Raw genomic sequence first — 15,950 nt, 5'->3', positions numbered from 1 at the left:
AATCCAAAATATTAGGATTTACCAAAGATTGATTTTTACCCCCTCCTTAGCAATTATCCATTTAGAGTTCAATAGTAAAAGATTGTCAAATTATTATGGCACACACAATTATGACTCAACATTAGTTTTGAATATATAACATAATTTTTTACTTTTATACAAACAGCTTTCAAGAAGACCATTAGAATGGGTTGCTCTTGTTATAATAAAAAAAGACATAAGATCAAATTATATAATCACATTAATTCCAATAATTAGATACATGCTTTCAATAAATTTCAGCATCAACTTTGCAACATGAACATTCAAATAATTACATAACCAAATGGATGCTAAACATAAACTTCACATAATCACTTGCATCTAATATCATTGAATATTTATTTCCAATGATTTGCACTTTGTTTTCTTTGTTATATTTATTTAAATATACTTTGAGAGAAGTTTTTAAGATTATTATTTTTTTCTGAATGAATACATATAAATAGAAAACATTACATTGTCTAGTTTTTTCTTCTCCTCCATCACATGTTCTATTTCTTTCATAAGCTCTTGTGAAATGCTCTATCAGGATTCAATTATTTTGATTTTCTTCTCCTTCATTACATGCTCTATTAATTTCTGTAGGCTCTTGTGACAATGGATGCATAGAAGACCTCGAGTGGGATTTAGAAGGTGATCTAGAAACAGAGCTTGACTTTAAAACATTGCATTGTCTACCTTTTTCATCCTCTTTATCACATTCTGTATTCCTTTCCCTAGGCTCTTGTGACAATGAATGAATAGAAGGCCTTGAGTGGGATCGAGAAGGTGATCTAGAAACATAATGAGACTTTGAAACATTGCATTTCCTAGAGTGTTGCAAAGATGGAGAACGCTTATAATGGGAAGGAGAATAAGAGCTCCTAATAGAGGAAGCATCTTGGTCTACACTCCTACCTTTATTATAAGATCCCCCATATCTTTTCCTTGGTGAAAGGAACCTTTCATGTCCTCGATTATGTTCTAGGAATGATGACCTTGAATCGTATCTATGTCTTGAACGTGACCGTGACCTTAACGACCTTGACCTCAATCTAGATTGCTTCGAACCAAATGTAGATCTTCTATGCCGCAATGGAGACCTTGAACGGTATATGTGCCTCAACCTTGAATGTGACCTTGACGACCTTGACCTTGATCTACATTGCTCTGAACCAAATGAAAACTTTGAACGGTATGTGTGTCTCAACCTTGAACGTGACCTTGACGACCTTGACCTTGATCTACATTGCTTTGAACCAAATGGAGACCTCCTAGAAGACCTCATTCTCATTTCTTCAGGCCTCTTCCTGTTGTCTTTAGCAAACACAGTTATCAACACACGTCCACCCAAAAGTTGTCCATCCATATAGTATTGTGCTTCAGCAGCATCATAAGAACTCCTGAACTCTACAAACCCAAAACCACGTGGCTCCCCACTGTAATAGTCTCGAGGCAAATATATGTCCCTTATTGGCCCAAAGCGCTCAAAAGGTATTCTGAGCTCATCTGGCCTGCAATCAAGAGGTAGATTTCGAATTAAAAGACTTGTGCCAGTTTCCCTTGTACTACGAGAGTAACCATCGTTATAGCCTCCTCTTTCTCTTCCGCCATAACACCTCCTTGGAGGGCTATATATGGGACTGTTCCTAGGCATTGTATTTGTATTCTAATAATAAAGAACCTTATTCCAAAGTTACGGAGCCGAGACCATTCTTAGAGTGCTTTAGATTTCTTGTATTTAAAGGTCCCAATGGGTATGACGTATGACACAAATCACATCTCTCTGTATATATAAGATTGTATGAACAATGTTAAATATAACACTAGAACGAATCGTCAAAATAACATATACTTTATGAAACATTCTCTAATTAACTGTTAACAACACAAACATCATGGTAATTGATTAAGTTGATGTTCAATTACTTTTTAGCCTATGATTTTAGATGTAAGTCATACTAGTTGATTTATGGTTTTGGATGGAAGAGTTTAAGAACTAAATTTATTGTGGTTTATATGTCAACTTGAACATAACATATCACAATGTACCAAACACTTTTATACTGATTAAGATTCTAAACCAATAAGGAAGAAATTGCAATTATAGCAGTCACTCGAAAGGAAGAAATCGCAATTATAGCAGTCACTCAAATCTAAAAGCAGATAATATTACTTCTACCATAAGAGCCTTTTAGTTGTGATATGTGGAGTTTTTCACTTTTAAGATATTTGTGTGGAAGTTACACTTCAATTCATTGATTAAGGTGGGGATAGCAAATTTGTTATAGATATTTGTAATGGCATTGAATAGATGATAGGATCTATAGTAGTTGAGCATCTTAATTTCTTATTCTAAAAGTCATACGTGAAAATTTAAATAAATTTTCATTTTTATTAGTAATTTATTTGGCAAGGCCTTTGTTTATAATTCAGATTCAAGTCCACATCATCAAATATGATGCCATTTCAATATGCTTTTTGTTGAGGTACTTGAAAGATCCCCCCAAAAGGATGGATAGATAGTTGTACAATAAGTTATGATAACTATGATATAAGTTGTGTTTTGTTTGTGCATTTTGTGGCATCACATGGTTTGTTGCTTTTTAGATCTAAACAATATATTTCATTCAATTGTGAGTATATTACTAACATTAAAAATATTAAACATGAAATCATTAAATACTATCACAACTATTGAAACATAATCATTGAATCCTTTCCTATAATTTAATGTAATATTCATAAAAGTTGAATCGTTTACTAGAGTTTCAAAAATCCATTATGTACTGGATTCAACCTGGTTCTATCAAATTTATTTTTTTTGTGAGAAATTTATTGTTTATTTTTAGGTTCCCTTTTCATATGAGAGGTCAGATTAAATGTTTTAATATTGAAAATATTGGGATGCAAAAATAAGGAAATAATACAATACGTTTAACATATGGACAAATAATGGTAAAGCACAAAGAGTTAATTCTCTACCATACTTCCAATCTTGGTCATTATTTTCAATTAATTTTATTTCTTTGAAATATGTTTTTAATATTAAAAGAAATAAAACAAGGGTGCTAATCCTTTATACAAACTGCTTGTAGGTTGCTAAAAAATAATTAGCAAAACAAGGGTGTTGGCCCAATACAAACTTAGGTTGAACAACACAATAACAAAAGGTCACAAGACCTCTGTGCAAAACAAAGGCCAAACAAACCTTCAACAACACACTAGCAGAGCAACTAGGAACCCAACTCAAGAGTGGGAAGAAATTTCGCCCACAACTCGATGAAGAGTAATGGGGGGGGGGGGGAGGAGAATTCCCTATATAACTACGACAAACAATAGTCCAAGAAATATTGCTATTAGGAACTACATTACAAGTGGGATCAAGGGGTGAAACCTTGGATTAGAGGGTTTGTCAGCATCAGTAAAACTTTGCTGCAGAATAGGAGCAACAAGAGTAAGAACCATCGGGCTTGAGGAGTTTGAAATCCCTTTATAGGTTCTGTCAGCACTAATAGAAGTTTGTTGTAGAACAAGATCAATTGGAGTAAGAACCACTGGGCCAGAGGAGGCCACACCAGTAACAAGAGGACGATTAGGATCCAAGGGGACATAGGAGGTCAAAACAACAACAACCTCATCTTGGGAGGATTCATCATCAACATTTGAAGTCATCAAAATCTAAAGCCTCAACAATCAAATGATGACCATTATAATTCTTCCACCAAGTAGCAACACTTTTATGACGCGAGAGAGAACAATCCGTAGCTAAGTGACCAATTGAGAAGCATCTACAACAATGAAAGGGGTGACCCTCATAATCCAACGATTGAGTCCATTGCCTATTTCCAACCATAAGAACCACATCTCCAAGAAGAGGCATAGAGATGTCAATGTCAATTAAAATGTGAGTAAAAGTAGAATGACCCATGAAGGAAGTGATATCATCAACCTTTAAGAAGCGACCAATAGAGTTGCTAATGGCCTCATAACAAGAATTCTCCCAAAAATGAAGAGGAACATTGGGAAGACCAACTCACACCGGATGCACATTGAGTGGTTTAGTAAGAGGATTTAAAGAAGATGTTTAGGGTTTGGTCAAGAGAGAGTTAACTCTCCAAATCCACAACTTGCTCAACACCAAGTCACAAGCATCAAAAGAAGCAAAGGAAGCAATAAAAAATACTTGGCACAAGGGAAATGCTCAATGCTACCAAAAAACAAAGGCTTCCAAGAATCACACATCCAACTATGTAGATCCAGGAGGGAAGGCCAGAGCTCAACAAATTTGCACACCACCCACAACGTTGATAGAAAGCAACATTTTCAACCACATCTTGTCCATAAACCACAATAGGGGAGGTCTTGGCACAAGGGAAAGGATGAGATTTCCCCTTGGGAGGATGAGCAACAATAGATTTGGCAACATAAGAAAAGATCCGACAACTACTTGTAGAAAAGGGTTCAAGAGGGGGAACCCCAACACTCACAATACCCCTTGTAGGACCACTGTCACTAGCAACAACCCTTGACCCATCAACAACCAGGGGGCATGAGAGGTCACATCCACGATCCAAGAGATGACACCAACATCTGTAGAAGGAACTCCCAAATGTTAAGAGGAGGGGTAGGCAAAGGAGTTGAGTTATCACTGCTAGAAAAATTTGAAAGTCATTATGGAGGCATGCGAGTCATTGTGCAGGCCATTGAGAGATATTTTTCATCTTTCTTTGAAATATGTTGAAATCTATAAAAATACAAATAAAAATGTCTTTCTAATGTTTATCTCTAGTTTTTAAAATAGTAAATATTTGATTTCATTAGAGTCTCATTTGATAAAGCATCTTAGGTTTTCTTCTTCCATACCGAGCCTTGTAGATTTCAAGATTAGATTGCTAATGTTTATCACTTCCGCATTGCTTCTATTTTCCCTTTAAGTATTTGGGCATCCTTATTTCTTATACTTGCCTAAAGAAAAAGGATTAGAATATTGTGTTTATGGTTAGGTCAATCATGTCTTTTCATGTCATGTCATGTTATTGCATCAAAACTTGTGATCTCATTCAAAGAGCATTGCACCATCAACCTTCAATCATTTACAATTGATCTGAGACATATCATTTAACATTGACTTCAATATTTCAATTCATTTCAAGGATTAATTCCAAACTTAGGGTTTGACCTAGGCAAACCTCTATTCCCAACATATTTCTCTTCTGCAAGTGCAGGTTATAGGTTCAAGAGCTATAAATCTAGAATGAGACAATCAGATCCAACTTTTGTGAGAACAGAAAATGGAGGAAAAGGTTGCCCGACATACTTCTGTCTAACAAATTTATGGGAAGATCTTGAGCAACATTTCTGTTCTAAAATAATTAATTTCATTTTCATCTAACATTCAAAAGATAGGGTCATCTGAAGCATCATTGTCCTACTTCTTCATTCTCAAATTTTAGTCACAGGTTCCATTCATCTTCCTCATCTCAATTTGTGTTTATAACTTCATATGAAGTCTGTAACTATCTATTTATGTTAATTTTTTATCTTTAGCTCTAGAGCTAACATTCAATTTACATCTTTTTAGTATCCAATTCAACCCTCACAAAGGGAGCCACCTAAAATCAATCAATATTCATCCTTAGGGAGTGAACCTATCGATTTCATCTCCCTTTAGTGTAAAAGTTGCATGAAATAAGTCAGTTCCTTGTTTAAAATAGCTAAACTAGTGAGTCCCTATTTCATCACATTACATTATCCTCAAAAGGATAGTAATTGAAATGCTGAAATGAAATGATTATACCTTAGGTATGAAACCCTCTAATGGATTTTCAATTAAAGGTGATGATGCAATTGTCTTTAGACAAGTCCTGCAAGTGTTAATGTAATAACATGATAAACATAAATCATAAACATGGAATCATACTTGAATGTAGAGTGCTATAGTTTTTTGCTTCTTGAATGCTTTTGATTGAATTGGGTAGTAATTGTTGCTAGATTATCACTTCTTAACTTTATGAATGATAAAAGATGTTCTTTATATACGATTGATAAGGTATTTTTGAGCTTAGGTCAACTTAAAATTTTCAACTACAAAAATCAAGACGAGAATTCAAATTATGAAGGTTGTAACTATTAATGGCCACACTTTCAAAGATTTTTGGCAGGACACAGTTGGAGGGTTCCCTAGTTCCATCAAAATAGGGTCTCCAAAAGGGAGTCAGGAGTATTAGGGTTTGTGATGTTAAATTAAGTCTTAATTTAAATATTTGATGATAGTTAAATTATAAGATTAATAATTAAATTATAGGGTAGGATAGAGCCCCAAATAGGCTTAAAATGATCTAGGAAAAATACATACTAAAGTAGGGCCCCAAATGGAGTGTGAAATTATAAGGGGACACAATTTACTATACCATGTGCTATCCTTGTAATTTTGAAGAAACATCACAATTTGTGATTAATTTTTCATTTCATCCTTCTCTCATCATCCTAACAAGGGAAATTTTTTTGGAGAGATAACATAAAAAAATATTCATAGGCTTCATTTTTTGCCAAAATTTTATGGTCTTACTCCCTTCTTGGTACACCTAGTAGAAATTTTTCTTGGAATTGTAAAATGGATCATGTCAAAGTTATAGCAATGTATTATGATGATGACATGCTGAAGTCTATTGTTGATTTTGAGTGTCATTATGGTCTTTGGACAATTTTTTAGAGATATAGAGAGAACATGATAGTCAACCATTCCTAGATGATCTTTGTTTGAAATTGTCTCTTGTCTCTTCACTTTTTTAGAAAGGATACTCTATGGCCATGATATTATTCAAGAGTTTGATTCTTTATAGTATGTTGAAACTTCAAAAGATGAGGATGAGGTTTATTTAGAGATTCTTGATTCTTCTTCAAGGATAGGTGATTTATCTTCATCTTATTTGATTCCTTGTGCAGTCATTGATTGAAACTTACATCGTTATTGCTCATCAAGACATTCATTGTCTTTCAGATTTGGATAACACATTTGAGGGGTTAACTCTCCTCTTTGATGAAAGTTAGTACACTCCTGTTGTCAAATCATCACTATCTTTGGATCTTGTTCTACATCAATTTTTGTAGAATCCTAGTTTGTTACCTTCTTCTTTAATTTGTAATGTACTTGATTGGATTGTGGCATCTTCATCTTGATTGGACAAAGAGACACCTGATAAGTTATTAGAGACACCATCATTCTTCTTCATCCTTCTTCACTTTAATTCCTATCCTAAATGGGAATCATTTTTGTATTTGTACTTGGTTTTTCTTATTTCTAAGGGAGACAAGTTGTTTGCAGACATTGGATTAAGTTTTTTCCTCTGACACTTACCATCTTTGTAGGAGATTATTCATTTTAGCCTGGCTACATAATCACCCTCTTTTCCTCTTATGGAGGGATAGGAATTGTATCTTCATGATGGATGTAGTTCTTAGAGGTATTGATGAAACCTCTATACGTCACTTATTTTATCACTTGTCTATAATCTTCATTTTAATTCCCTCTTTTAGAGAGGGGTTTTTTCCAAATGGTTTTTTCATTTTCTTTGTTTATGATCTAGATCATTTTTACATGGGTATCTAACATGACCTAGTAACTAGTACCCATACTTGCATCTTGCATAATTTTTATAATAATTAATTCACCCTCAATTGCACTTAAGGGGGGTGTTGGACTGAATACTGTCTTGAACCTTCTAATTTCGTAGTGGGGACTTATTCAAATGTTAAAGTTAATTTACATCCGAGGTGTCATTTATATAAGTTAGTTGCAATGTGGTCACATTCATCTCATTTACTTTTAACTACCTACACATTTAAAATTTGGATCAAGGTAGATGATCATACTACATCATAAATTGCCTATATAATCGAGGCCATTGTACATTTATAGCATATCCCTTATATCATATCTCAATATTCAAGAAAGCTCATTATATTGCATACTCTCTTGTGGAAGGCATCTTTAATTTTGTAGGTTATCCTGGAGTTTACAATCTGTACATGATTAACGTGCCAAAAGTATGAAAATAGAACATATGACAACTCTGTTCCTGTAACCAAAGATCTATTTACTATGAGGAAGCATTCTTGCTTCTTGTTGTATTCACCATAGTTTTATGTTGGCTCTCATGGTCAATTAGAAGACTAAGGCTTGTTGTTATCTTTTGTGGCTACCCTTTGGATGTCATCCAACATGATGAGTGATTTTAAACTCCTATTTTATTGTCTTATGTTTCTTCTTAGATGTTCATGTTCACATGATATTGGAGTAGAGGTTTGTGTAGAGGTATTGAGGTCAATATGTGGTCATGTATTTCTATATTAATCTATTATTTTTTAGTAACAAAATGGAGGCTCTTTAATTTATTTTATTTGTTGAGTGTGGAGATCTTAGGTGAACTGTGCAGATTAGTTGTAAAGGAATCGTGGTGCACTTATTTTTTTGTTGGTTTTGCATATAATTAAAAATGTTCTTAGCATAATATTGGTGACATTGCTACACCTTCTATACAAGTTCTATTAGTGGATCCTTGGATATCTTGATCAATTTTATATTTGAGATTACCGACATAGTGGGAGTTCCATGCTACATATGTGTCCTTTGTTGGATATTCTCATTATACCACAATGTTGAGGGTATAAATTTTATTTATTGCATTCTTATGTGTTGTTACCTTAAATGAATTATTTATTCAAGAGTGTATATGTATTGACTTGTGGTTATGAATAGAGTTGGATATGTTGATGGCATTGAATATAACAATTATGATGGTTATACCTTAGTTTTTGAGGTATGGTTAGTTGGATTGTTTTTGATCAAGATTCAAACAGGTTTTGAGGGAACCCAAAACCCCTTACAAAAAGTTTTGAAGGGACCCGAAACTGTAATATGGTGAAAATTAGGGTTTTATCATTACATGTAGTAAAACCACTTTTTTTTCTTTTAAAATAACCAATTACATTTAAAGAGAGATGGATCTAATACATCTAGGCCTAATCCGTCTGGGAAGAATCTCTAAAATACTAGTTAGATCCCTCTTTGTTAGGGTTTTATTCCCTCTTTCTAAATTAAATTGTGAAACTGCTAAAATTAGGGTAAATGGGTGAATATTGAAGAGATATGGCATAAATAGTGCTCAACCACAGTCATTGTATGGAGCCACAAACCTGGCTTTGAGAAAAGTAATATGATTTGAATTTTCTCCCCAAAATTTATTGAGAAAAGTAATATGATTTGAATTTTCTCCCCAAAATTTGGCCTAAATTATGGGGATTGTGGTGGTGGTCACCTTGGTCCTTCAAACTTTTTGTAGTCCAAAGGGGAACTTGCTCATCTTTGTAAACCTTGTCGATCCTCTGAAATGTAGCTCTGTACCTATTCCTACGCACATAGAAAAGGGGAAAATTGTTGGGAATAGGGGTTTTCCAATGAAAATACTCATGTTAATGTAGATGAAAGATGAAGGAGAGAAGCAATTAGGAGAATCACAAGGAGTATAAGATATCACTAATTTCAAGAAATTAGGCCCCCAATGTTGAGATCTTAACTCAGTCAATCACATGCAAGGGCACACAAAACAAGACAAAAATAAAGAGGCAAACAAAGACCAAAAAAGACAAAAGGAAAAAGACACACAACACAAAAGCTAAAAAATAAAAACAAGAACTCAAGTCAACTAGCTAAAGAGACCTTAATATTAAAATCTCTCAACCACTAATATCACTCTTGAAAATGCCATTTCAAGAACACAAGTGATCACATAAAAAGAGCAAGAGCATGCATCATCCATGAAGTACAGCTAGAAAAGCTATGAGCTCATGAGAAGAAAGAGAGAAAGCATGGATACACATTCTAGATGTGTTTTTCTAGGTGATCCATGCTGGGGAGGAGAGTAGGAATACTCTAGCTATGTTTTGCTAGTTCCACTTATCCTTGTGTATATGTGCAAGTGATGTCTAATTTCAGGTGTTAAGCGCACCGTATAAGAGTTTGTTTTCTTTGGTTTCATGCATGCAATAACCTGTGTAAGACATGAAATGAAAATACAAATGTGTGTATTTGGTATTAGGAACATCTCATGTAAGAGTTTCTTTGCTCTAGTTTTGAGAATGATGCATCTGGTTTCGGGCATGAAGCATCTTGTGTAAGAGTTTGTTTTCTTTGGTTTTCAAATGAACAACCTGTTTAAGACATGCCATTTTAAAATATAGTACAATATAGTACAAAGAGGGCGATATGTATGCCCCCCCTTAAAATGTTAACATAGCCCATAGATGTTGATGTCTTAAGGAGGCTAGAAACAAGGATACCCCCCTTCAACACCAAGGAGATATCCTTTTAGGCAACAATGTTCATAAATCCAAGCTAAAGAGGCAATACTCTTACAAACAAAGATAAGATAGTTGAAAAAGAGATATCTTGCAACAAGTATAAAGGGAAACCTTGGATGAGAAGAGATATTTGTTCAAAAGACATCTACCTCCAAGAGGAGTCTCTTGAACAAACATAATATCTTCTACCAAAAGAAGGGAAGGGCAACAAGAATGCACACCTTTCTCCTATTTCTAGGTGAAAGGGAATCCTTGATGAATGATGCCACATTTTTGACCCAAAGTGGAGGGTTTGTTTATAATAGATATACATTTCCAAGTGTAAAATAGGTTGTAGTTAAGGATACACACCTTTTGTATAAGAAATAATCCTTGAGAAAACAACAACTTCATATAAGGAATGACATCAAATCATAAGAAAACATCATTCAACAAAGGAAAAGTGGATCCTTAGAAAGGATAGGAAATATCAATGCCCCATAAGTGTAGGGACAATGAGAAGAACTACACAACCTCCAAAGAGAGAGTAGACATAAGCAATTCACAATCTACTCACATGAAGGAACATTCAATGCAAGAAAGACATTAAGATATGTAAAATGCAACTCTAAAGAAGAGGTAATCTTCGAAGAGAGAAGGAAAGAATTAGATGAAGGATCAAAAATTCCCCTAGGGAGAGATTAATCTTAAAACACATATCAATCCATGCAAGAAATGACATCAAAGTATGAAAAATGCAACCCCTAAAGGGAATAGTGAAACCTTAGATAGAGAGAAGAAATAAGATAAGAAGAAAAAATGAATTATGTTTCTACCCCAAGATGATTGTAATTGAAAAAGCATCACCTCTAATGACAAAGAGCCCCCAATTAAGTTAACTGTAGATACCTAAAAATGTCCCATTGATCATGCACTAATTATTCATCTTATTAATTAAATAATTCTTTAATTATTTAATTAAACTAATTAAATTCTTCTAAAATTAATTTTAATGATTGCATTTCAACACTAATAATTATTCTATTTCTTTTTTTTTAATCAATTAATCAATTAACCATTGCTTTGTAATTAATTAAATATTTATTATTTAATTAGTTATGATTTAATACTTTAATTAAGTAATATTTATTATTTAATTAAATTCCATTTCTATTGATTAAATAATTTCTTTAATTATTTAATTAACTAATTCATTCTTTACTAATTTCAAATTCAAAATTCAAAATTCAAATCCCCAAATTCTAATTTCATTAAATTTCAATAAATTACATGTGCATTTCACTTTTCAAAAATCCAAATTCAAACTAAAATAAAAATGAAATGTGAATTTCATCTCAAATTCCTACAACACATGTTGAAATTCTAAGTCCCATTCAGTTTCAGTCTAACTAGGCAATCAATTCAGTCAACTGAGCAATCTATTAAGTCATCTCTTGAATTAACTTAGTTAACTGCTCAATCACCTTTTTCAACTCTCAATAACCTCTTTGGAACAAAGCAATCAATTCAGTTAACAAACCAATCAACTCAGTTCATCGATCAATCAATCCAGTTGACTCATCAATCAAATATGTTAAAAACTCAATCAGTTTTGTCTCAAGCAATCTCCACCAGTGACCAATTTTGTTCCAGAATGAATCTCAACCATCCATTCTCATCCTCTAGAATCTATAAATTTAGCTCAATTATCCCCAATTTTATTAATCACGAACTTCGAATCTTTGTTCCATTTTACAAATTATTCATAGCAACACTAAGAGCCAACATTACACAGAGAAGAGAAGTACAATGAAAGCGACATTTCTATAAAGGGGTTTTTTATTATTTAGTTTAATTTCCCTATTCACATTATTTTCATTGATTTGTATTAAATTTCATTAATTAGTTGTGTTTTCGTGATTTCCCTTGGCCTAATTAGCTTAATTTCTCATGATTTTTGAAGTGAAAACATTCGAAAGATAAGGGTTCATTTTGTTTTCCAGAACCTTTGGAATACCCAAATTAATCCACCAAGTGACTAGGATTTGTAAATGGAGATGCGAAAAACTTCCCCATTGATTCTTGAAACTTTTGGTCTTCTCTTGCCCATGTGTGTGGAGTTGGGTTTATTATGATTATTGTGATCATTGTAGATCCTTAGAATCCTACATGACTAGCTACGTGAGCTATTCTAACTTCAGAAGCATCCAGGATAGAGCCTCACTGCCAGCAGACTTTTATAGCCCCAACGAGGTTATCACTGTAATCTTTCGAGTATTGCTCCATTGCCAATAGGTATCTATAGTTCTGATGGAGTTAATCGCACATTCCCATTAGCCAAGTATCTTATGATATTTCTTGTAATTTTCTTTGCTCTTTTCTTTTGCCTTGATATTTTGATAGGTAATTTTTGCCTAACTCTTTTCTTTTTATTCTAGCATTGGCTTGTGTGTGACAATTACAATGACGTTGAAGTAGAATTTTAGATTTTTCACTAGCCACATGATCAACCAGGTATCTACAATGATTTAGAGCAAATGATTAATGTATAATATATAGTAATTGAAGACTTAGGTGATAAGTCTAAATAGTGAAACTTCTACCCAACCATAGACAAAAATTAACCACAAGGTAATGTTGAAGATGAATAGCCTTAGGCTCGAAAAAGGTAATGGACAAATATCTAAGAAATGAGACAATCCTTTACCCATTCAAGTGCACACAGGTGATTAACTAAGACAATCATCTTTTTATTGATACAACTATATGTGAATGTGATGCAATGCAATTTAAAAGTATGCTATGCAATGCGAACATAATATGCAATGTAATGAAAATGAGTCCTAAACTACCCAACCTTTAGACATAATATCTTTTGAGATGCATGCTCTTCATTGGTTTAAGGAGTAGATCCACTTCCATTGTTGTTAAGTGATATTCGTCATTACCAACGATCTTAGTTATTACGAAAGGCCCCAGCCAATTAAGTTCAAATTTACGTGGTCATTCTTTTTTTGTTGAATTTATTTTATTTTCTTTGAGAACTAGATCCCCTACCTCAAAATTTCTTGGCCTAACCATCTTGTTATAGATTCTCTTCAGTATATTCTGATAACCCTACAAGTGATTTAGTGTGCTTTGTCGCTTCTCATCCAACATTTCTAACTCTTGTAATCTTGTGACTCTGTAATCTTCCTCTGATATGATGTTCTTCAAGGAGACTCTTAGAGAGGGAAATTCTACCTCAATAGGAAAAATTGCCTCAGATCTATATACCAAAGAGTATGGTGTAGTGCATATAGCTATGCACACTTATGTTATGTAAGCCCACAGTGCCAGGTTTAACTGAAGATGCCAATCCTGTCCTGTTTCATTGACAACTTTCTTCAAGATTTTGAGGATTGTTTTATTGGTGGCTTCTTCTTGCCCATTACTTTGAGGATAATAGAGAGTTGCAAAGTGATGTTGGATATGAAATTTTTCACAAAGTTTGCGCACCTCTTGATTTTTGAATGGGCATCCATTATTAGTAACTATGCACATTGGGGATCCATATTGGTAGATGATGTAATTGAGAATAAGTTTAGTTATCTGCTTTCCAGTGATGTAGGTGAGAGAGATTGCCTCTACCCATCTGGTAAAATACTTGGTGGCTATCAGAATGAACTTGTGTCCATTAGAGGAGGTAGGTTTGATTTTCCTTACAAGGTCTGATCCCCATTATGAAAATGGCCATGGTGATGCGATTGGTTGGAGATCTTGAGAAGCCACATGAATCAGGTCTCCATGCATTTGGCATTGTCTTCACTTTTGCACATGTTTATAGGCATCCTTTTCCATGGTTGGCCAGTAATATCCAGTCCTCAACAGTTTATTTGCTAATTCAGGACCACTGGAATGAGCACCACAAATTCCATCACGAACTTCTTTCAAGGCTAGTTGTGCTTATTCAAAATTCAGAAATCGAAGAAGGGTTCCATCAAAGGTTTTTCCGTACAAAGTATCAACAATGATAACATGTCCAGATTCCTTATGGATGAGAGTTTTTTGTTAATTTATAGAAAGGTTAGGAGACATACATTGGTCATGCAAACATGCATATATTTCATTATACCATGGTGATTCAGGACTCGCTATCATGCATACATATTTAGAAGAGGGGATCTCATAAGAAAGCACCATCAATTGTTCCACCATGAACTCAAATTGAGTTTTATTTTGGCATATCTAGAAGGGATCCTACAGTTGTCATAGCATCTACTGCTTTATTTTGTTCTCTAGAAATCTGCTCAAAGGTTATATGATTGAAGTGTTGTTTGAATTCTTCAATCATTTGTTTGTAGGGCATAAACTTGTCATCCTTGGTGTTGTAATAACCATTGACTTGAGTAATAATGAGCTGTGAGTCTCTATAAACATTCAATTATGTTATTTTCCACTGAATAGCAGTGCAAAGACCTATGATGAGGGCTTCATATTGTGTCGACTTGAATTTCATCTTCAGAATACTACCTGCAACATATTAGCTTCACAAAATACAAAGGAAATACTACAGAAAATCCAAACTCAACCAATGAAACTACATGAAATTAATATAAAATAAAAACATTATTACCTTCATGATTTAAGTCTCATTGTGTCCTAACTCCACTGTTCTTGGTTGCAGATAATTTGCTCTCAGACAAGCACTAGTAGCTTCCAAGATGACATATGAAGAATGGAATGATAGTTAACTGATACTATGATACACATATGCAAATGATATTAAGTTAACATGATATTAAGCTATGATAAGAATTCTAAAATTGCTAATTGCTTAAAACTCAAACTCACAGATGCAAGATGAAGACTCCTAGAATGACTATATGATTAGCTATTAGTCTATTAGTTTCAAAATGGCTTAGGAGACCCATTTTTATAGATTTTTGAGTGCATGAGCTTAGGTGGAAGAGATCAATGGTCATGATTGAATCTTGAAAATTGGATGGCTATGAGCAAGAAGTTGAAGGTTGAGAGAAAGGGGGAAGGAGAAGACAAGTGTCACTCATCTCACCTTGACTGAGGGGAAGACTTGAGAGGATATAGGATAGTTGGAGAAGATGTAGGAATGAGAGGACAAGTGGACTCAAGTCCTCCTAAGATATAGGGATGTTGGAGAGAATATAGAAGAATGTTGGGAAATATGTGTACGTACACATTATTTCATTTATTTTGAAAGTTGGAGATAAGTGGCTAATAAATGATTTTATTTTATTTATTTTTTTTGAATTAATTTAGCCACATGATGGATGAGTTGGTAAAGGAAAGATGAAGTGGAGATGGAAGGTGAGTTGGAAAAGGGATTACATAATTAAGAGATTATTTAATATTGGAGACTATAGGATAGAAGAATAATTAAATATTAGATATTTAATTAATTGATTAGAAGAAAAGGATATAACGAATTAATTAATCAAATGTTTCAATTAAATTAATTAATAGAAGGACATGAAATGAATTAAATAAATTAATCTTTTCAAATTAACTATTTAATAAAAGAATAATTATTAAATAAATATAAAATATTTATTTAATTGCTCATAGCCATT

General features: G+C 33.6%; 1 protein-coding gene across 1 annotated transcript; it reads right to left on the bottom strand.

The window, feature by feature from the left end:
- Nucleotides 1–574: 574 nt before the first annotated feature.
- LOC131047834 (serine/arginine-rich SC35-like splicing factor SCL28) lies at nucleotides 575–1,678 on the bottom strand. Its single transcript, XM_057981618.2, has one exon. The coding sequence runs from the start codon at nucleotides 1,676–1,678 to the stop codon at nucleotides 575–577; it is 1,104 nt and encodes a 367-aa protein (XP_057837601.2).
- Nucleotides 1,679–15,950: the final 14,272 nt, after the last annotated feature.

Source organism: Cryptomeria japonica, chromosome 4 (genome assembly GCF_030272615.1).
Source record: "Cryptomeria japonica chromosome 4, Sugi_1.0, whole genome shotgun sequence".
NCBI classification, from domain to species: Eukaryota; Viridiplantae; Streptophyta; class Pinopsida; order Cupressales; family Cupressaceae; genus Cryptomeria; species Cryptomeria japonica.
This window is presented reverse-complemented; position numbering and strand designations above follow the sequence as displayed.